At 34.6% G+C, this 23,663-nt stretch overlaps 1 protein-coding gene across 1 annotated transcript in view; it reads right to left on the bottom strand.

The window, feature by feature from the left end:
- Positions 533 to 23,663, bottom strand: part of ROCK1 (Rho associated coiled-coil containing protein kinase 1) — a 127,393-nt gene continuing 104,262 nt past the window's right edge. The window contains exons 21-33 of the mRNA XM_005697060.3: positions 22,953 to 23,022; positions 21,057 to 21,151; positions 17,574 to 17,739; positions 15,900 to 15,993; positions 15,141 to 15,229; positions 12,349 to 12,537; positions 11,592 to 11,751; positions 5,949 to 6,019; positions 5,667 to 5,755; positions 4,603 to 4,681; positions 4,185 to 4,446; positions 3,660 to 3,867; positions 533 to 2,031 (exon numbers count right to left, since the gene is read on the bottom strand). Coding sequence (XP_005697117.2) covers positions 2,028 to 2,031; positions 3,660 to 3,867; positions 4,185 to 4,446; positions 4,603 to 4,681; positions 5,667 to 5,755; positions 5,949 to 6,019; positions 11,592 to 11,751; positions 12,349 to 12,537; positions 15,141 to 15,229; positions 15,900 to 15,993; positions 17,574 to 17,739; positions 21,057 to 21,151; positions 22,953 to 23,022 — 1,576 coding nt within the window. The 3' untranslated portion in view covers positions 533 to 2,027. The remainder of the gene's footprint in view (positions 2,032 to 3,659; positions 3,868 to 4,184; positions 4,447 to 4,602; positions 4,682 to 5,666; positions 5,756 to 5,948; positions 6,020 to 11,591; positions 11,752 to 12,348; positions 12,538 to 15,140; positions 15,230 to 15,899; positions 15,994 to 17,573; positions 17,740 to 21,056; positions 21,152 to 22,952; positions 23,023 to 23,663) is intronic.

Here is a 23,663-nt window from a genome sequence, read left to right as displayed (position 1 = left end):
ATGCAGTGGGGTGGGTTTGCATCACAGCTGAGGAGTCCAAAGTTTAGGGTACCTGAATCTTTTACAATAAGCACAAGCAACTCTGCCCAACTTCTGCCCCGGGGAGAAATATTATGTTTATTGTACAACAGTAAACAAACCTGCCCTCTCCTTGATGGAAACACAGTTATCTCCCAAGGCTGTTCACTATATAAATCTCCTTGACAAAGACAGGGTAGAACAAAGAAAGGCTGTCAAAGCTTCCGCTCTCCGGATGTGAGAAATTTAAGATACTCACGGAGAACTGTTTCTAACAGACATTAGCCAACTTTTCATTTCAATTGTAGCCACTCTTATTTTACAGCACAAACCAGTTTTATCTTTTAAAAATTCACTTTAGTCATGAGATTTTACAAACATCTGTATGCAGTCAGGGACTAATTTATAGCATGGTTTCTATTCATCTCATCCATGAGAAAACACCATAGCAGTCGTTATTAAAGGTCTCCATCCATAAATTACTTTTATTTCTCATTAAATGAGCACAGAGTCATTAGCATATTAATAACAGATATGTTTATTATTACATATCCATCAGTGCGGCTTTTAATACCACTTGAAACATGCATATCATCCTAGAGACGAATCAGTTTTCCAGTGCTTCTTATCTGATAGACATTACTGCAAAGCCATTATAAATTACTGAGGAGGTATTTGGTTAAAAAAATAAACAATAAATCATACTGCCCATATGAATCAACTCTTGTTATTGAACAAGAGTTTAACAGTATTTATCTGGTAATTCCTATGTTAACTGGAAAACATCACAGATGTATTGCCATAATTTTCTTTTATACTGGGTGCAACTTTCTACATATTTTTGCAGAGTTTTATAAAGTCATTCATTATTTAAGCAGGTAGTTTGATGCAAACATTGTCTCAATTTATCAAAGTCCAACAAACCTCTAAATATTTTAAATTAAACCAATTATCAATGAAAAAAACCCTGAACACACATAATTTTTTGAAAATATGTTTTTTGAAATTTTTATAGTCATGGCAGTAAAATAATTCTCTCAAATTAAGGCACTAAAAGGGCAATGCAACTCCCACTGAAGGTGTTCTAAGAATAATTTACATTTCAAACAGTGCATACATTTCTTCTATGTTTGTTAACTTAATGTCTTTATCACTTAAAACCACAAAGAAACACATTATACAATTACAGAAATGATGTACCCCACAAAATGCTTTTAAACTTGGTTCTTTTGTACAGTTAGTTCCTAATGTCTCTAGTAGTAAAAATAACTCAATATGGCTTGGCAAAAATGCATAGATTAAATGTAAATTTTTTTTTTGCCTTCTCCCATTCCCCAACCTACAAACTTGCTGAAACACATACAGTATTTTGTAAAGCATAATGTAAGATATTTATTTTCCATCAAGTCCACCATGGGCAATCAACAGTAAGGCTTTTAAATTCTACAGTGAGGGCACTGAAGTCAAGTGATATCACTGCTTTCTTAAAATAGTTTTGTATAGTCTTGCAAGAGCATGAAAACTGAAGTTATTTTTTAAAAAACCTTTCAGTTGTCTCATTTTGAGATATTCACTTTACTCCTTCCATGAGCTGATCTTGACAGTGACAGCCATTCCACTTGAAAGTGAAAGTCTCTTCCCCTCACTGGTATGAGGAAAACTGTGTTCCATCATGATTGACAGGCGTTTTCTTAGAAATTCAAAAAGGCAGCACCTTTTTTAAAAAAATATATCTAGCTAAGCTTTCCCTCAATTGTACTTGCATTACATAGTAATAATTAATCTAATCTACCTGTAGGCAAACCCGCAATAAAAAAACAAAAAACAAAACAAAACAAACAATCCTCAGTGTGCTTTTGTGCCAAAGCAAGGACAGAATAACAGCAATCTTAACCCTGAAGCCTGTGATATTTGTGTCAAAGGAACAGCCTGTCTGCTCTGCATGGTTAGAGACGCCTGCTTCATCAGGTAGCATCCCACACAATTCCACAAGGCACTAGGTCACGTGGTTAACTGTCGAGGGGGGAAAAAGATAAAAATTGTTAAGTAATGTACTCAGCTGATAAATACAAAAAACAAAACTTGAAAGGAAAGGTACACATACATTATATGTAATAATTAAGTAACACACAAAATTTGGCAAACAGGAAAAGGGAAAAAATACACCATTATCTCTTTTCTGCTTCTACTGTTTCAAACACATTATTCCCCCTACAAAGCTGTAAACCAATTTTAAGTACTTTAGATTTATTCAGCTTTTATCCTGTACAGGAGAGGCTGATACAGGGTTCTACACAAGTAAGACTGGAGTGAGGTAATAAAGCACTGGAACAGTACTGCAGCTGAGCAACACAACGAGGAATGGATGTGAGTCAATCCAAAGAATTAGACTTGGTTACTGATGATACGGAATGAAAGAAACAGGATAAATTAAAGATGGTTTTTAAGCCTGCTTGGAAGAGTTGGGTGACATTAGCAGAGACAAATCAGTTCTAGACTCAAATATCCCTCTCAGTAGAGGATTAACATTCTAGGGAAAGTTTGTATTTGGGATAGGAGAAAAAACATAGGCTTAGAAAGAGATAAAAATGGGTTCCAATGACTATGCCACAAATTGGCTGTGTGATCTGTGCAAGTTGCTTAATTTCTCTGAGTCCCAAGGTTCCATGGATTAGAGAACTTTGAAGATAGCATAGCCACTTCTGAAGAAAGGGTTTAATTATGCCCTGAAATTGTTCATTTTACCATTTAAACTTTTTTAAAAATTTTGTCGAAAGTAGTTAAACTACCCTCCCCTCAAAAGAAGAAAAACTGGGTACTTAAATCTATGCTAACACAGCTAAAAATAAGATGAGCAAAGTTTCACATGAAAAGTTATGACCAACCTAGATAGCACATTCAAAACCAGAGACATTACTTTGCCGACTAAGGTCCGTCTAGTCAAGGCTATGGTTTATCCAGTGGTCATGTATGGATGTGAGAGTTGGACTGTGAAGAAAGCTGAGCGCCGAAGAATTGCTGCTTTTGAACTGTGGTGTTGGAGAAGACTCTTGAGAGTCCCTTGGACTGCAAGGAGATCCAACCAGTCCATTCTGAAGGAGATCAGCCCTGGGATTTCTTTGGAGGGAATGATGCTAAAGCTGAAACTCCAGTACTTTGGCCACCTCATGCGAAGAGTTGACTCATTGGGAAAGACTGTGATGCTGGGAGGGATTGGGGGCAGGAGGAGAAGGGGACGACAGAGGATGAGATGGTTGGATGGCATCACCGACTCGATGGATGTGAATCTGAGTGAACTCCGGGAGTTGGTGTTAGACAGGGAGGCCTGGCGTGCTGCGATTCATGGGGTCGCAAAGAGTCGGACACGACTGAGCGACTGAACTGAACTGAACTGATGTACCATATATAACACAACCAACGACAATAAAACCTGACATGGAACTAAATAAATACGATATTTATAAATATTCTGAGCTTGAAACAGGAATCAGTTAAACTACTTTGTAAAGTTGTTTTAAGTCATATATAAAGACCCAACTACAAATGATGCCTTTTACAGGGAAAAGAACAATTTGATTTTGGGTTTTGACAGCTATTATCCAGTCACTTAGTGTGAGAAAGGTTAACACTTCAATCCTTACCTAGCTTTTCCAGATGTATTTTTGACCACTTTCCGGAAAGACTGATTTGCAGTGGACCTTGTAGAAAGTGTTCGAGGGGATGCACGCACAAAACCAGATGGTGGATTCTTAGGGATCTTCTTTACTAAATGAGTTACCCATTTTTTTTGTTCATCCTGAGAACACGCTAGCAGCAGCATATCTCTTGCTGACGTTACATCATAACTTACTATTTTAAGAAAAAAGAGCACAATCAAAGTCACATAATACTTAAAGGAGCCCTCTCACAGGTTCTTAACAATTTGAAAAGATTTACTATGCTAAATTAAGCTTGGACAATATCTTCTCTTTTTAATTAAGTCAGAAAATTTAAAGAGAAAACATTAGTCATAACCTAGTAAAAATAAAGTAAAATCAGAAATATATATGTGGCTCCACCAGTGCCAAAACATTACATCTTATTATCTCTTTTCAACTTGTTACAGGAAGTGCTACACTGAAGAAGTTATCTTATTAAATGGTATAAGAATCAGTTTCATGCCTTACCTTTACATGGAGAAATCAAGTCCTCTTTCTTATCTATGTGGTCTCTGTGGCACTTAACATGGCATCTTCGACACTCCAGGGCAGGAGGTGGCTTAAAAACATGCCAGAGAGGTTTGGCACAGGCCTCACAGTTGGCGGGAAAGTGGTAGAGTGTAGGAATGAACTCATGGCCTTTGTGGTTTTGAAAACCTGTTTTTTCAGCTTGTTGTACTGGTTCCACCTCTAAGTCTTTTCTACATTCACCTTCATTTGCATACAGTATCTACATTCAGAAATGGTAAACAGAAGATTAAAAAAGTCTGGATCTGCAGAAACAAGTTTCAAATGTATAAAAGTATTGATGCATTTATGTTTACTTCACAAATACACTTATAAGTTAGGTAAAGGATCTACTACCATTATAACTTCAGATTTTTACCTGGAATATTTTAGGAATTTCTTCAGTTTCAGCTCTGTACACATCTCCTTGTGTTACAGGACGAACATGAAACAATTTACTAAAATGAAAAGAAGTAAGATGTAGGCGATTATAAAAACACATTTACAGTAAAAGACAAAAGCAGGTATTTCACTGAAGAGAACACAGAGGTGGCAGATAAGCATAGGAAAAGATTAGTTATTAGAGAAATGTAGATTAAAATCAGAGTAAGTTTCACTATAAACCTATCAGAATTTTGTAAGTAAAGATAGTAATAAAACCAAATGCTGGTGGTGATGCAAAAAAACTAGATCATTCATACAACTATGGCAGAAACAGAAAACTACGGAGCCACTCTGGAAAAAGACTATGGCAAGTTCTTACAAATCTGTATGAAAACTGGTACATGAATGTTCAAAGCAGCTTTAGTTTTAATAGGCCAAAATTAGAAAAAACGCAAATAAATGGTTAAACAAACTCTTGATATATTCATACAACAGAACACTCAATCATGAAAAGAAAAAAACTACATCTTGGATGGATTTCAAGGGAACTACACTGAGTGAAAAAGCGTATCTCAAACGTTACACACTATTTGATTCCATTTATATAACATCCTTGAAGTGACAAAACTACACAAATGGAGGACAGATTAGTGGTTGCCAGGGATTAGAGGGGGCACAGGAAGGGTGCCCTGTGGCTCCTATGGCCACAACAGGACAGTGAGGGATCCCCGTGCTGGAATTCCTCTGTGTTTCAGCTTGGGCCTCTTTGACCTATTATTAATGACCAACATAATTATACATTTTTTGAGATGTTCTATGAATGTAATACCAATAAATACTTGACATTTAAAAAAAATGCTTTTCGAATACATCAATCAGGTATGCAATGTTTTCTCTCTCATATTTTGATAAAAGTATGATTTAATATAAAGCTGTTATTTAAATTTGTTAGGGAAAGAAGTTTATAACATAGTTTAAATAACAAAATAAAAACTAAATGGTAAGTCTAAAAATAATTTAACACTCAACAGACTTAAGATTGAATAAAAGGCAACTTACTCAATGTCCAATACCATAGACGGATTGGATTGTTCCTTATCTTGTTCATCATTATAGAACAAAATTTTTTTGCTGCTTACGACAACATACTAAAATGAAAATAACAAGGGGAAGAGAAAACATCAGTATTAACTTGGTTTAAAGTGGTAAGTATAATACTTGCCTTTTATGTCTAGATTATATTGTATCAATCTAAAAATAATGACAATTAATATAAGCTCTATGATTTAAAAATAAAATATACAACAAAATATCAACTAAAAAAAATGAGTTATATGGTACCTGTTTCTTCCAGCCATATCTTTTGATATTTCCTCTATTTGGTATTGAAAGCCAACCTTCAATTCTTGATTCTAGACGGAAAAAAATATATAGTATTCTGTCACAAAAGGAAAAGCTATTACAAGCTGTCTGACAGCATGCAGCAGCAGGCATTGGAACACAGCTACATGAGTAAGTGCTAAAATCTGCTCTTTCATGCTTCAATCACACAAATCAACTTTAATGGCCATACAAAAATTGCAGAAAAAAAATCCAAGCCACTTTCCCCTTAAAATTAACTTTCAGTACTCAATCATAAAAGTATGAAATAATGACAATATCCTTAACAGCCAGGCAAGACTGGAATGGATTGCAGCTTAAATGGGATATGATACAGAAGACTTAAAATATCACTTAACATTGATATAAAAGTACTGAGCCAAAAAAAAAAAAAATGCAGCAAGTGGAACAAGTCAGAGGCATGATTTACACGAGAAAGAGCAAGCAAAAGTACAGAAGTGTCCTATTACTCACAGAAGATAAGAATAGAAGATAAATAAATAAGGAATGCAGGCAGAACCAACTAGATATAAAGAATAAGAGACAAGCATTTTATTTGTTTTCTCAGTACAATATTCTGATAAACGATCTGGTAAAACATCTATAACAATTTCACTGAAAGTGTCTAAATGTGGTTGGGGAGAGGTTCCCTAATTCTAGTGGTAAGTCCAATTACAATTCTTAGCAAACTAAAGAGGTATAAAGCCTTTAAAGTTTGTAGTATCAGAATCAACAATAAAAGAACACAGAATTCAGCAGGTAAAATTGATAATCTTTTACCAGTTTGTGCCCACCAGAAACTCTCTGACTAACTCAATCAAGGAATTTTATAATGATTATCATTAACGTTTAAATATATTAAATACATACTAAATATAATTAGTGTTTATGATTCCATTTAGAAATTATATCAGGTGAGAGATAAGACAATAATTTTATTTTTTAGATCTATTACATTTGAAATACAGACGAAAAGCAACCAACTTTAAGGTACAATGCTATGTGACATTATACCATTGTTTAAATCATGAGCCTTAGGGGAATATATATTACCTTCCTCTGTGTAACTTAAAAGCTGTAAAACAGTCTGGTCTTAAAGTAATGATAATAGGTAACATTTACTATATATTTATTTTTTATCAAGTGCAAGTAATACCTCATATATAATCTACATATAACCTCATGAACATAGGATATTACATTCTCAGAAATATAAAAGAAGATGGGTCCTCCTATCATCCTCCATTTACAAATGAAGAGACTAAAGCTTAGCAAGGTGAACTGACTTGCCCTAGGGTAATCCTAGCAACTGGCCAAGCTCCAGGGTTCACCCAGGCAATCTAATTTCTGAGTTTTAATTCCTAGAGCACAGTGCTAATCTTTCCTTAGACAAACTGCAGTTAATTGAATCAGGAGTGATGATCTTGTTCCAGCTTCTTCCATGTACCTAATGGCCTCTGATTTTGTTATTCTCCTTCATTTAGTTATTAAAGTGGAAGAAATAATGAGAAACTTCAGTTCAAAGTGATCCTCTTCTCTGAACTTTTTTCTTAGTTGGCATTATTATTTTGTTCATCAATAATTAATCTGTCCCATTAGGCAGTTCCTTTGAAAGTTTGAGAGCAGGGTACCACATCCTAACACTTAAAATATATATATATATATATACCCCAAGGCATCTGACATACAGAGTAGGTACCTGATACACCTTTTAAAAAATTACTATTCTGTAGTTCTTTCTTTCTTAATTAGCCAAGTAAGTGAAAGTGAAAGTGAAGTCGCTCAGTCATGCCCAACTCTCAGACACCCCATAGACTGCAGCCTAACAGGCTCCTCCGTTCATGGGATTTTCCAGGCAAGAGTACTGGAGTGGGTTGCCGTTGCCTTCTCCAAGTCAAGTCACACTCTATTTAAATAATGGTTGTAATTTAGAAACCACATGGCTAATTTATATTCAATAACATACAGAAGGCTGCTGATTATTCACAAATATTCTAATTTACAAAAGGAAAAGTTATTGCTAGGAAAAGTTCCCTTCAGTGTGCCAAAGTCCATTTCATACCAGTAATTCCTCACTAAAAATAAAAGACATAAAAGCCATGGAAATCTTGACATTTATACAAAATTGTATATGCCAAAATATCCTCCTTCCAAGCTATTTCTCTATGAGAATAAGTGCCAGAAATATATAAGCTTTCTGGTTCTAGTTTGGATTAATTTGCCAGTGTTTTCTTTGAATATACTGACTGAAATATATTTTCAATGAATTGTTGTATGGTGCCATTTCAGTGTTCCTATAGAAATTTTATACATCAAAGGCATTTTATGAATTAAATAAGCCCAATTTTCTATCTGCCCTAATTGAAATAAAATGAAGAAATCAGAAACTCAAAATAAGTGCTGAAGATATATGAAGGTTTTTGCCAATTTAAAATTATTTTTTGCCAATGTTATAACAGAATTTTAGTCTTTCCTTCCAGTGAATTCCCTTCAGAGCAGCAGGTAAACCAAACTCAGTGATTTAAAAAAATTACTTACTCTTGTCTTATATGCAACTTAATATACCAGTTTTTTATTCTTTAAAAATTTTTTTAGTTGTAAGGACCTCCTTTAAAACTATGACCACCTGTGCCCTAAGTGGCAACCCGAAAGTATAATATTCTAAATTCTTTTATAATACAAACAGATATCAGCTTCTCCAGATAAATAAATGTTGAGGACTTCTAAGTCTAGATTATTAACAATAACATACTATAGAAGTACAAAAACAAAAACAACAAAAAAAAAACTTGGTCCCAGGTTTCATTTATTTGTAGAGAAATTTGAACTTAAAAAAAAATTTTAGATGTGTATGATTGCAATATGAGCAATTAACTCCTTTAAGAGTTAATTATATGTAACTCATATAAGAAAGAGGATAATGTAAGAAAGAGGTGTAAATCAGTACCAAATACAGCCAATTCAAACATCAAGACTAATCTCTGAAGACTACCAAAGTTTACTTGGATGAACTACATATTGCTTAAGAAACACAGCTAGAGAACCATTCCAAAAAATTTAAATTGAGAAGTGATATAAAAAAGAAAAAAAAATCAATCAATGCTCAAGAATTCAGATGTACTGATTATCTCCAATCATTGATTAGTCTTCCAAACTAAATAAAATTAATCATTACCTTCAAAAAATCTTTCAGACATGTGAATGATAGGTAACTCTCAAATTAAGAATGAATGCCAAAACTTTTTACAATTCTTTCTAGATATGACCGCAAAAACTTAACTTTATTTGCCAGAGGTCTAGTAAATGGTAAGACTTTATAAATATAGACTTTCAAGTTACTAGTACTCTTGCTTGGAAAATCCCATGGACGAAGGAGCCTGGTAGGCTGTAGTCCATGGGGTCACGAAGAGTCAACACGACTGAGTGACTTCACTTTTACTTTTCACTTTCATGCAGTGGAGAAGGAAATGGCAACCACTCCAGTATTCTTGCGTGGAGAATCCCAGGGACAGGGGAGCCAGGTGGGCTGCTGTCTATGGAGCCGCACAGAGTCAGATACAACTGAAGCGACTTAGCAGCGGCAGCAACAGTAAGATATCTGATACAGAGGTAAAGTAACTTTGATGATAATTACCCATAATTTCTACCTCCGATATGAAAGTCACAGCCTCCAATATGAAAAGGTGCAGCACTGTAAAGACCTCTCTAAAATTTCAAATTCAGAACACAGTAATAGAGAGAGACCCTGACTGGTCAATGGAGAATGGCCACCAGCACCTTTTTTTCCCCTCTGCTTGAACTTTGAAAATATTAAAAGCAAAAATCTCTCAAAATACACAGCTATACTAAGTATAGCTCAGAATGGAACCAGCAGAACCATTTAAAAATTTCTTTTGCTGACTGATCCCTCCTGAATAATCAGGATTCTGAAATCTAAATGGATATCTCACCTAGGTTTGCCAGTCAAACCACCTGATGATGCTTCAAGTTCAGCCTTCCTGAATAAGCCAGGATGAAATAAAACTCATTACCTTCCCCCAACCTCATCTCTCAATTCAAACCCTCTATACAGTATTCACCAAGTCAGTCTCTGAAATGTTTAACCTAATACAAAGACAACGAAGGCATACATAGTAAGACATTATAAACAAAGCTGAAGGGAAATGGATGGAATAAAGACAAAAAACCTTTTGAACGCAGGACCTCTCCAGTGAGAGCACAAAGCCCTTACGACTGAACCGCCAGGAATTCCCATGTCATACTCTTTCTTAACTGATGACTGGGTCATAACTTTACAATGATGCTCAAACAACAGCTGAAGCTAGAGATTCTTATTAAATCCAAAGTGATCCTCTGATAAGGAAGTGAAGCTACAAGGTTTTCAAGAGGTTGGAGGTTTCAGAGAGCCAAAAATGGGAAAACAGAAGGAATTTTTTGACCATCGGAATAAGAAATATTTATTCCCTGCCCTTCCCTTTCCAGATATCTCATTATGGGCTGGCAAAGCCACTAAAGAATGACTATTACATAGAATACATATCAGAAGTGAATTCACTTCCTATTTTGAATTTCACTTTCTTGACCAATAACAACAACATGAATTTTCTAGGTAGTCTATCAAGTTTCTTATTTCAAATTCTCAACAACAAAAACAAGTAATATCTGTTAACACAGATCCTTATCATATCAAATGTGGTGATCTGCATCTTTCTTTTCATGCATTATTCAGGAACTACATTAATTAAAATCTATTTCAAGTTTAAGACCACTTAAAACTCTCAAGACCTTGAACTAAGAATATGTAGTACATTAAATGGGTGTGTCTCTGTGTGTATATGTATACCTTTAACACTGACAATGCATGGTTTACTATTTATAACCTATTAATTTCTAAATTGAACCTGCATCATGTGTACTGCTCATCTCTGTTAAAAAGACATAAATGTACTAAAATCCACACTACAATGTATCCAAAAATGAGGCAGTATTTTTCTTTTAGATTCTCCACTGGAAAAATAAAAATAAAAAGAAGAGAAAGTCTGACATCCTAGCTCCTCACTTTTGTGTTTACTTCACTCCCTGACACCTCTCTACACCTCCCAACTGCTTTTATCTACGTCTCCAAATTTGAAACTTTAAGTCTGGCTGAAGTTTATCACTACAGCACTAGGTAGGTTTCTATATAGAGCTACTATGGTTCTGATTATTAAGTACAGTTCTTAGTTTCAGCACAAAAATACATAAAACACTAAACAGCTGCTACACATAAAAACATGTACAATTTTCCTTAAACAGAGTTGTAGCAGCAGTTTTGACTTTCACCACAGGGAAGGGCTGCTCAATACTGATTCATAAACTTCAGGTTTCTATTTAATAAAAGCCATTCAGACCTATTTTAAGAGCCTAAAATTGTTTATGACTATAAAATGCTTTCATGCTATAAAATGCTAAGTATGCAAATATCAGACTCTGGGCCATGAGAAATGTAAATCCCTTCTTAAGAATTCATGGACAAAATGACAGAGTTACAAATCCAAAAAAAGAAATCTACATTAATTCCCATATTTTAGCAAACTTGAATGAAGTAACAGAAATTATTCTTACCTGAAAGGTTTCCATCAGTTTCATCAGCACTGGGAAAACTAGCAACACTCGTAGAATCGGAAAGGTCCAAAAGTTTGGCACGCAGCTGCTCAATGTCACTCTCTTTGCTGGCCAACTGCATCTGAAGCTCATTCTTATGTGTACATTCTTCTACCAATTGCTATTTAAAAAATAAAAAAGTAACAAGATAATATAAAGAATTAAGTTCAAATCTCCAACATTAGAAACTAAGAATCAGTGGAGTTATAAAATACGTAACCGAGAATTGCTAATACTAAAAACTGACTATAAACTTCACAAATGTTTACCACCACAGATTGTAATACAACTATAAAAACACAAGTTCTCTTCCTCAGTAATACACTGCATGCATAAGCTCCTTTTCTCTTTGCTTTAAAAAAGTATTTTGTTTTTTTTTCTTCTAAAACACAAAGCATTAAAAACCAAACTCAAACACCTGTTAAAACAATAGAAAATGCTTTTATGGTTCCAAATGAAAGTGTAAAAGATACAGAGGAAACCCTTAGTGGTTTCTCCAAAAGTAGCATTTCTAATCAAGCACATGCTAAGGGGTAAAAATTACTCAAATTATAGTTAACAGAGTATCTTCCTAGTTTGTCAAGATCATGGTTCATATTAGAGTAATAGTAATCAAACTGAGAAGAATATAAACCTAAATATGCATTTTTTATACTGAACAAACGAGATAAATAGCTAGGTATATACAGTAATAACAAATGCACACACACAACCTTACCGCTTGCATTTCATTCAGCTCCTTCTGATGTTTCACTACCATTTGGTTGAATTTCTCTCTTTCCTGGTTGAGTTCAAGTTGGAGCTTCCGATTTTCTTTTTCTTTCTTTCTCAAATCCTGCGTATTTGCTTTCTTTCTATCAATTTTAAAGTCCTTTCGATTCATTATTTCTGCCAACTTGTTAACAGCCTATTATGATATTAAAATGTTATTAATAAGGTTCTTTATTGTAGCTATTCAATTTAAGCCTCCAGTAAAAAAATTTTTTTTCCTTCAAAAACATTTCCTTCAAAATGTGTGTGTGAAAATTAGGAGAACCTAATGAAGTTTGGAATATGATAACTGGTAGCACAAGTAACTATTACTGACTCATCTCATTGTTCAAATGTTTAATAAGAAACAGATAAGCTTACAAAAAATCCAGTTACTGCTCAACAATTATTCAGCACTTACTATACTGCATGTAAGCACTCTGATAGGCACTAGATATACGGACAGAAAATACAGTTAACCCCAAAGACATCCTAGTCTGGCAGAGGAGCTGGAAAGCAAGCATGACAGTGCTGAGTGGAAAATCAGGAAAAAGAAGCAAGCAAGGTGCTACAGAAGCAGTACCTAACTGAGACTAGGAGAGGTCAGGGAAGGCTTCCTGGAATACCTGCATTTGTGTCCACGTATGTTTCTTAAAAAGACCAACAGGAATCGAACGAGCAAAGTAGAAATGGTATTAAGGAGGGGAGCCAAGGATGACACAAGAATTAGACAAAACAGTACACAGGCAAAAAGGCTCAAGATAATTTTTTTCTTTTAGACAAATAGGAGAGCGGGTGGATGAAGCACCATACTCAGGCCCTCTTGAATGGGAAAGAGGTTGTAAATATAGTTGAGGCTAACCCCTTTTGCCAGAAGGAAACAATATATTCTAAATAAGACAGAACTGTTAAAAGCACAGGGAATTAGTTACATAAACCAAGAAAAAGAAACATAAGCTATGGTATATCTGTCCTGTAGTAGCTAAAAAAAAATAATAATAAATAAATCAGATTTTTCCACCAAGATAGAACAAATCCCTAACCACTATCATTTCCATGTAGATTAGATCCCATCAAGGATAAAGAACCCTTGAGTAAATTTTTTTAGTGCAGTAAAGGCTTACTTCACCGAACTCATATACGGCTATTTGGTTTTTTTCCAGTAGTAAATCTAACAAAAAAAACATAGAAGTATAATGTGAAGAACATGAAAAGCTATTATAGTTATCACTCATCAAAGACTATCTCTGCTAAAGCCTTCTCTTTTCTTTCAATCTACTGGGTGCATATCCTTCTAGACTTTTCCTAAAACTATAAGTAGATTATATATAAATGTTTCGATTTTAAATGGAATTCTGCAATACACTGTGTGCTGCAACTTGCTCCCTAAATTTAATACTGTATTAAATATCTATTTCTCTGTGTCCTTACATGTAGATCTACTTCATTAATTTTTAATGGCTTCTTTGCATCTCATTGTATGGGTTAGTTTTAGTTTTTCACTTTTAAAAATAACGTAGCAATTTTATTTCTGTATATTTCTTTTCAGAATTTATGGAAGTATTTAAATAGGATAAATTTCTAAATGAGCACATACTGGGTCACAGAATATGCACATTCAAATGCTTTCTTCTATTAAATTGTTTTTGTATGAATGAACATTCCCCATGTGCTTATAATACTCACAGCTGAGTATCATGACTCATTAAAACCTGTCAATTTGATTGTCAAAAAGATATCTCATTATTGTTTCCATTTTTATTTCTTGCTTTACTACTGTGGCTGAACCTTTTCTGTTTTGGTCACGCCTTGAGGCATGTGGGATCTTAGTTCCCTGACAAGGCTCAAACACGTGCCTCCTGCAGTGGAAGCACAGAGTCTCAACCACTGGAGCACCAGTAAGTCCCCGTGGTTGAGCCTTTTAAAAAAATCTTTACTGCTTTTTTTTCCTCAAGTGTCCCTTGGCTTTTTCTTTTTTTTACTGAACTTTTTTCCTATTTGCAGATCCTCTTTATGTTTATCTGTATATGCTGTAAATACTGGTCCTAGTTCATTTTCTTTCAACTTACGTTCTTTTGGAGTATGTACAAAAATAAATGTCAATCTTTATCTTCATGATCTATGTTTACAGAGAAGTAAAATCTCCACTGAAGGATTTTCAGTGACTGTTAAGTGCATTTTTGAAAAATTACTTTAGTTGAAGGATTACTGAGAGAGAATAGATTAGTGGTAAGGAGCTATAAGTACAAAATATTTTACTGTAATAAAAAAAATGAACTGAGGTACACAGTACTTTTGAAGAATTAAAAACTACTGGATGACTACGGGTACAATGATAAGATATCAAGTTTTAGTGTAAAAAACTGATCTAGCTGCAAAATACAAAGCAAAATGATACATCAACCCCTTTTAAGTTTCTTACTCCCCATTCTTCTCTTTCTTTTCATTCTTCTCTCTTGACTTCAGCCAAGCATACGCTTTCTCCTCATTAAGTTTTCCTACTGTCAATTATGGGTCCTCCATACAATCTAAAACATATTTTTTACTAATCAGATAACTAGACAAATTAGCTTTCTTAACTCAACTGAAATCCTATTTCCTGAATAAGACTTCTATATTTAATGAAAAAGGAGTATTACATTATTTGTTCCAATGACTTGACAATCTCAGTTTTAAGAAAAAGGAAATGAAGAGCAAATACTAACTTCTGAATATGATACTCAAATACAAACATATGGGAAAGGCTAACCGCATGTATACCTGTGTTTTAAGGGTTCGTTCTGTATTGATATTCTTTTCAAAGGCAGCCTTAAGGATATTGATCTCCTCCTCCTTCTTCAATTTATATTCTGTCAACAAATTATATAAAATGTCATATATGATATGCCATTAATTTCTGCCTTGCAAAGTAACAATGTCCTTTATTATTCAAATTAGTATATACTACATAGTAACTTTCAGTGCCTTCATTAAATAATTCTTTTTTTCAGTTTATTGAGGTATAACAGACAAATAAAATTTTAAGATTTTAAAATATACAATGTGAAGAACTGATACATGTATACACTGTGAAAGGATCCCCCCACAATCAATTTAATTAACACATACATCACCTCATATATTTACCTTTTTGTAGGGGGAGTGATGGTGAGAATATTTAAGTTCCCTAAGGTAATATCTAGGGGCTTCCCTGGTGGCTTAGACAATAAAGAATTCACCTGCAATGCAGGAGACCTGGGTTCGATCCCTGGGTCGGTAAGAACCCCTGGACGTCATAGCCACCCACTCCAGTATTCTTGCCTGGAGAATTTCATGGACAGAAGAGACTGGTGGGCTACAGTCCATGGGGTCACAAAGAGTCAGACACAACTGAGCGACTAACACTATTCAAGGTAATACTTAAGGCTACACAAGTTATTTAACATATGAAAACAAATTCTTCAAAACCCTAATACATAACAAAGATTTACCTCTGAACTTGATTTTAATGTTACAATTTTTTAAAAAAATCTTACATACCTTCCTCTGCCTTCCTCATTTTATCAGTTAGCTCTTCATTTTCTTTTCTTAATAATTCAATATCTTTGGTTAGCATGCTGTTCGTTTCTTCAAGCTAAACAAAGCACAGAATGTTTGAAGTTGTATAGTCTCTTTGCTACTCTCATATTTAAAGCAATAATCTTTAAAAAAAAATTTGCATTTTCCATAGACAAGGACAGGTCAGACATTGCTTAACTATAAAAATGTCTGGTTTCCAGTTTGAAATATGTGGAAGTGATTAAAAATATTTTAAAGTAACTGTTAACTTCCAAAAATTATTTCAGTGTGCATGTATACATACAGAGTCATACAAATGAAAGGAATACAAAATGTAATGAAATAAGAGCAAGACTAAAAACTAGGAAATGTACATTTAGTTCTCTGTCTCTGTGCCCTCAGCAAGTTACAATCTTTCTGGGCCTCAGTTTCTTCATCTGAATAACGGTGACAAAAAGAACAATTTAAAATGTTTGGCTATTAGCATAAATGATACCACTGTGGACCCATATATTTCCTCCCTATTTATTCCTTCCCTGACCCTACCCAGACCGCACTGTGTGATAAAATCATTTCTTTGTCATCAAGGGCTTTTTAGGTAGTAGATATTATCTAATAATCAGAAGTGGCCTCTATGTTCTGTAGTCCCCAAATAATGATGAAGACCTTTGCTGACATATTCCTGATGCCGACAAGACTAGTTACCCATTCTTAGGAACTAGGAACCCACTTCCTAGTTTTAAGCACATACCTCCCATACCCTAGATTAACTATAAAATTGTCCCAATGGTCCTCTGGTGGTGCGGCGTGCAGCAGGAATGCTTCTAGATCATTTTCTGCCTGAACCCACTCCGTGACTACTGGACCCATAGTAACTTGTCCAAAGACTGTACAGAGCTGCCTACCTTGGCATTTTAGTCTAAAGATACCTTCTCAGTTCAGTGGGTGCTTTTCATTCTCTCTGCCTTCCAACAATTACTTTCAGTAACTTACTTGTTCCCCATTCTATTTATATGACTGCATTTAATCTTCATAAGAATCCTATGACACAGAATCTGAGGCTTGAAGAAATCAAAGCAAACTGCCAAGATGACGTTAACTTCTCAGGGGCAAAGCTGTGGTTTGAATCCAGATCTACTTACACCAGAGCACTTGATTGTGGCTTTACCACCAAGAAGAAAACTCTAATTCCCCTTTCTAGCCCCATAATCTATTGACCATACTATACATTTCAGGAATAGACAACTGTTTGTAGTAATGGTTTCTCTATAATGGATTTGTAGATATACACAAAGAATTTTTGTGGATATCCACATCCCAAAATACCATCTCTGAATCTTATAGAATTTTGGCCATGAAATCAGTTGCAATTTACTAAGATAACAAAGCAAATGAATTTAAGGTTAAGTATTTCTTCATATAAAATATATTAAGATCTACAACCAGAAAGGGGGAAAAACCCCAATATACTGAATAAGAATTTCAATTATTAACCATTGTTTTAGATTATATAAACTATTTTATATATGCATACAAGGAGACCACTGTGTGTAAGGAAATACTCATGCACATACACTTATCCAAACACTTTAAAATGTGGCCTGTTTAGAATTTTCAATTAATTTTAATCACATAACTTAGCTAACTATCACTTACCCGACTAAGAGTGTGATCTTTATCTGTAATCTCTTGTCGATTTCTCGAAGCAGCTTTCTTGCTTTCTTGGGTCAGTTCAAAATACTGCTCTTCCAGAAGCCCTCGAGCCAACTGCTCAGATTCAGCCTTTGTTTCTGCTAGATCCAACTGAGTAGCAAGAGTTTCTCTGGTAGATTTAAGAGAGAGAGGAGTATAAACAAATCCAATGCATTCTTCCAACTTAACTATACGGTTAAAAACACAATTCTATTTAAATGATAAAAGAATCAAGTATTCTATTGCTTAAAACAAACCCTGAACTCATTACAAACTTTCTAGAAAAGTAACCTCTCACACTTTGAAAAAGGATGCTAAAATTTTGTCCATGTTATTTTGCTTAACTAAGAAAAGGTAATAGAACAATGGCAAGCAGTCTACTCCTGAAAAGGAATTTGCTGGGATCTGGAAGGAAAGGCAGCATGGCACAGTGGGAAAGTCACTGGCTTGTAAATCAAGAGGCCAGACCTAGACCCTGATCCCCTTCTATCCCCATTCTATCCCATTGGGTAGGGACACTAGGCAAGTTCCTTACACTTAAAAGAAATCAACTTAATCAAATCCATAAAATGAGAAGATTAAGCTACATTATTTTTGAGGTCACTTCCAGCTCTGAAATTTAATAAGATTATGAAGATTTATAAATAGATTTGCAAACCACTATAAACTATTCTAGGAATGCTCCTTGGGAATTACCCTTTAAAGCCTTTCAGAATTGACATTCGGACCACAACCAGATCACTGCAGTTTGCCTGCTCTTCCTAGGAAGAGAAACTCTCTTCAATAAGTTATTTCGGTCATAACTGTAACATACAGTAGGTGCTCAATAAATGTTTATTAAATAAATGAATGACTTCCACCTACTTTCTATTAAGGGAGTAATACAAATAAAATTTTGTTTCAAACCTGAAGAGGAAGATATATAGTAACTACAAAAACCAGTAATAATATCCATTCTTTTGTCCAACAAATATTTAAAGTTCCTGTGTGCCAAACACTGTTCTGGGATTTAAGGCATACAGCAGTAACAAACTCCTTGCCCTCAGAAAGTATTTATTAGCAAGGTGAGACAATTTAAAGAAATGAACAATATACAGTACGCCACAGAAAACAATAAAAGGAAGGGTGAAGAGGCTGTAAGTTGTGGTCACTATTTTGTTGACAGCGATCAAGAATGTCTCTCTACTAAGCTGATATTTGAGAAAAGAAAAGGAGGAAGTGAGAGGGGAGCCACACAGGTATCTGAGAATGCTTTCAGGCAAAGGAAACATCTAATAAGAAATGTTCTGAAGGAAGCTAATGTGAGGGGTGTTGGGGGTGGTTGTGATAAGTGAATTGGGGAGAAAGAACAAGTGTTAGAAGGCTTTCTAAAACAACAGAGGGACTCTGGCTTTTACTCTGAGTACTCCATTTTAAAGCGATCATTCAGGCTGCTGGTTAAAATCAGACTTAGTAGGGGGACAATGGCAGAAGCAGCAATATAGTGGCAGAAGCAGCGAGCAGAAGCAGTGAGGAGACACCTGAAATAAACAAGACTGGAGACAATGGCAGTTTGGATCAAGTTGGTAAATGATGAAAAGTGGTGAGAAATGATCAGATTCTGGACAGGCTTTTTAGTTACAACTAGGCTATATTGATGGATTGCATGCAGAATGTAAGAAAAAAAGAAAAGAGTCTAAGATGATGCAAACTTTTGGATTTAAGCAACTAGGACTAACAAAACAGCTAATACCGACACGGGGAAGACAGCAAGGAACAGGCGGGGGAGTAAGGCATTTTTCTGGACATGTTATATATGATATGCTTGTTAAACACTCTAGTGGAGATGTCAGACAGCTGGATTTACAAGTCTAAAATTCAGGGGAGAATATACTTGTACACTGATGTTATTTAAAGCCATTAGGCTGGATGAGAACAAGCAGGGAGTGATCCCTTGGGCCCTCCATAGTTTAAAACGACAAAGGAGCAAAGACGGGTGAGGAAGAGGAGACACTTCAATAGGCGGAAAGGAGTTCGGTGTCACAGAAACCAAATGAAGCAAATTCAGGGAGAGTAATCAATGATGACAATTGCTGCTATTAGTGGTAGGGAATTAAGAGATACAAACTACTATGTATAAAATAAATAAGCTCTAAGTATATACTGTTCAGCACAGGGAATACATCAAAATTTTATAGCTTTAAATGGAATATACTATATAAAAATATTGAATCACTATGTTGTTCACCTGAAACTAATGAATTGAATAAGATTGTAAATCAACTATATTTTAATAAAAAAAATTTCCTCTCTTGTTGTTCAGTCAAAAAATAAATAAATAAATAAATAAGATAAGATAAAGCTCCAGGTGACCTTGAAAAAGGTTATTTTGGTAGAGTAATGGGTGCAAAGTTTTGAATGAGCTCAAGAAAGAATAACAGAAGAGAAACTGAAGGTAAATGGTATGTCAATTTTCAAGGAAGTTTGCTAAAAAAGGAAGCAAAAAACAGGTTGTAAGTAGATATACAGTTTAAAGAAAAGGAGGTTGTTTTTTAAGAAAATGTTTACCTCTATGCTTATGTAACAATGGAAATGACTACAGAAAGGAAAAAATGATGTAGGAGTGTAACTGATTCACTTTGCGGTACACCTGAAACTAACACAACACCGTGAATCAACAACACTCCAAGAAAAATTAGAGAGAAAAAGAAAAGAAATAGAGGAAAGATGAAGAGAATCATCGGAGTCACAGGCAGAAAAGGATGGGATCGAAGGGCTGCCTTTTAGGTCGGCTCATGTTAATTTTGTCTATTTTCATGAATCAGAAGGGTCTACATGGTACAGCTGCAGACAAGTCAGTGGCTGTGTCAGTGGAAGAGAGTAGATGTCCTATGACTTTCAGAAAACAAGACTATTTGCTGAGAATGAGAACAAGAAGTTGTTGATCTGAGGAGGGAGGAAAAGATAAGGCAATACAATGTGAGAAAACTAGCTTCAATGTCTTTTCTTACATCCTCCAGCTATAAGCAGTTATTAAACTTAATAGATTCATAAGACTGCCTCCTTGTAAAGCCCTAAGCACACATGCAATAGAAATTAATCTGCCTTATAATACTAAGAGGAAGACTCTAAATATCTTTACCTAACATAAAAATTATAATTTGCAAATACTACATGAACTATTTATATACAAATAGATGTTTGAAGATTGAGAGACCTTTGAAAACAATTTACTGTCACAATTTAGTGAATCTCTGTACAACTGCTATAGTGTTAAAGTACCAAATTATTTCTTCACCATAAAGGCAAATTTTAGTCAACATTTAGTTTGATTTGTTCTATTAGGCCAGTAAGATTTGCTATTCCACTGCCATAAGAATAAAGACACATCTACTCTCTGTTTAAACTTAAAAGTTAAGAAATCTTTGCTGTAGGACTGATTCTTGTTCTAAAGTAAAAAGGACATACTTTTCACTTTGTAGCTCCTGTATTTTCTTTAAGTGTTCTCTGTTTTTTTCTTCAATTTCTTCCTTAAGTTCCTTTACCTGGGTTTTATAAAGTGTCTGCAAAACAAGTGATAAGAATAAATAAGTGTATTGATGGGGTTAAAAGCAATTTGGTAGTTCTTTATAAAGTTAAACAATTAACATATGATCTAACAACTCCACTCTGAAGTATTTACCGAAGTAAAAATATATATCTATACAAAGTCTTAGGCCTGAATTTTCATTGCAGTTTTATTTCATAGTAACATGAATTTTCATTGCAGTTTTATTTCATAGTAATAGATGCAGAGGTTATAAACTTCCAATTGTGAAGTCAATTTCTGTTTTTTTAACACTTTTTAGTTTAAAAGATAAGGAAAAAACAGTGAGGACCAGCAAACAGCTGTGGAGTATGACTTTTACACTGTATATTTAATTATCCCTCTGAGAAACAGCACTTCTCTAGGGGAAAAATACATTTCTACAAGAATGCAACTGAAAGAAAAATGATGGCTAGCTCTGGTTTGTTTACAATTTCTAAAATGAAATAGTCCATTCTGCCTTTAGTAATCAGATTCTCATTTCTCCGACTTCAATTACTGAAATTTATATGTGGAATCAATGAAGAAATAAAAATAACCTGATCTGAAAGCCAAAACTAAAGAAAATCTTAAATTCAGCTCATAAAAACTTATCAAATTTAGCAACATCTAACCAGTCCTCACAAGCAACAGAATAAACCAAAACTAAAGACAGTTAATAGTTTGTATTGTTTTATAAAGGCAAAAATCAAGAATCCATAAAAACTACCACAAATCACTTGGACATCCATCCCCAAATACGGAGGCACTGAAAGATTACCCTATGGAAGCCTATGGACAGGAAGGTGTGCTTGGTATTATAGACCGCTGTGTAGAAGTCACCCCCACACACTGTAAACATGAAGGCTAATTTACATTCAGGGAAAAGGTTTTCAACAATCTTGAATTTTTTTTTTAATTTAAAAACATATTCCAGGGATTATGTAATAAGCCAAGAAGAAACAGACAAAAAATGGAAAAGTCACCAAGTTTATCAGCATGAAGCTCTTAACTGTATGAAACTCCACAGAGCTCTAACAATACCCAGATTTTTTACTGAGGAAATCATTACTTCCAATATTGTTCATACTTGGTTTCTAGGGCATATTCAGCAGTGCATCTCAAACTCTGTGCATTTAATTACACTGCTTAAAGCCCATAGTAAAGGTGGCTTGCCAGTGAAACAGAAACAGAGCAGCTAGATAAATGTCAAACTGAAATGTTAGGGCACAAGCTTGGCAACCAAAAATTCAGAGTTTTCAATAAAGCCTCAAAGCAATAGCTATAAATGCTCATCAACAGTAGTAATGAAAATAACCTGGCCTGTAGTAAAAAAAGAAAATGATTTTTATGGAGAAAAAGTGTAACAGATTCATAAAGTGCACACAGAGCCAAAACAGGAAAAATCTCTTGAACATTAGTTATACCCACAACTGTATGCAGCAAGAGCTACACACACATGTACGAAGGCCACTGTGATGTGCACACGTGAACCACACATGGTAATACTGGCACTCTAACCCACCAGAGCTTGGTACCAGGCAGACAGAACTCTCAACAGACTCTTCTAAGTAGCTCCAGTTTGAAAGCAATTCTGGAAATATTTGCACAAAAATAGTCATTTCTTTGTAACTTAGACTACCAACACAGATTCAGAAATGAAATGTGGAGAAGGGGATATACAACGGGAGAAAACTACTTCATAGTTATTTGAAAAAGAATCACAGTTCACATTAAACATCTAAACCCCTTGTTAAGTCAGCTTTGGAAACAGTCTACATGTTAAAAGTGATTCTCACCGAGAAATACTGCTCCGCTTCCAGCTGATCCTGCAGCTCCCGCATCTGCCCTTCATTCCCTCTGTACTGTCTTCAGACAAAAGAGAAAGCAGTAAACAAATGCTCCTACTTTCACTAGACTTTATATTATTCTTTGTTTTTTGAAGTTGCTAAAACAAAAGTTTACTAAAATAACCTCTGTTTTAAAAAAAATCATACTTTGTTATTCAAATACTTTGTTCAGTATTACTTAACTAGTTGTATTTGGTTAGGACACGCTGTCTGGTGCCATTTTGCTCCTTGTAAAATGATAACTATGAAAAGTAGAGGGAACCATTTTCTACTGAAGTTCACTTTCAGGAGAATATTAACTATGGATGAATCCAAATGCAAAAGTAAAATGATATTATTTTGGTAAATTTTTGTAAAGAACAGCTTTCTTAGGGGTACATTTAAAATGTCTTATGCAGTAAGTAGATTATTAAAAATGTGAACATATTAAATAAATGATAAGAAAAATTCAGTACTATACTTTATGATTAATTAAGCACAAGGGTGGGGTGGAAATGAATACTCAGATATGGAATAAGAAGGGAGACAGTAACAACAGCTGACAACACAGATAAAGAGAGATGTACATATATAGAATACATATATGTAAACACCACTCACAGAGAGGAAAGGACTCAAAAAGTCAGATACACAATGCAACCCAACACACAGCTAATTCAA

The sequence above is a fragment of the Capra hircus genome, chromosome 24 (genome assembly GCF_001704415.2).
Source record: "Capra hircus breed San Clemente chromosome 24, ASM170441v1, whole genome shotgun sequence".
Classification (NCBI taxonomy): domain Eukaryota; kingdom Metazoa; phylum Chordata; class Mammalia; order Artiodactyla; family Bovidae; genus Capra; species Capra hircus.
Note: the sequence above shows the minus strand (reverse complement) of the source record. Positions and strands in the feature narration are given on the sequence as shown.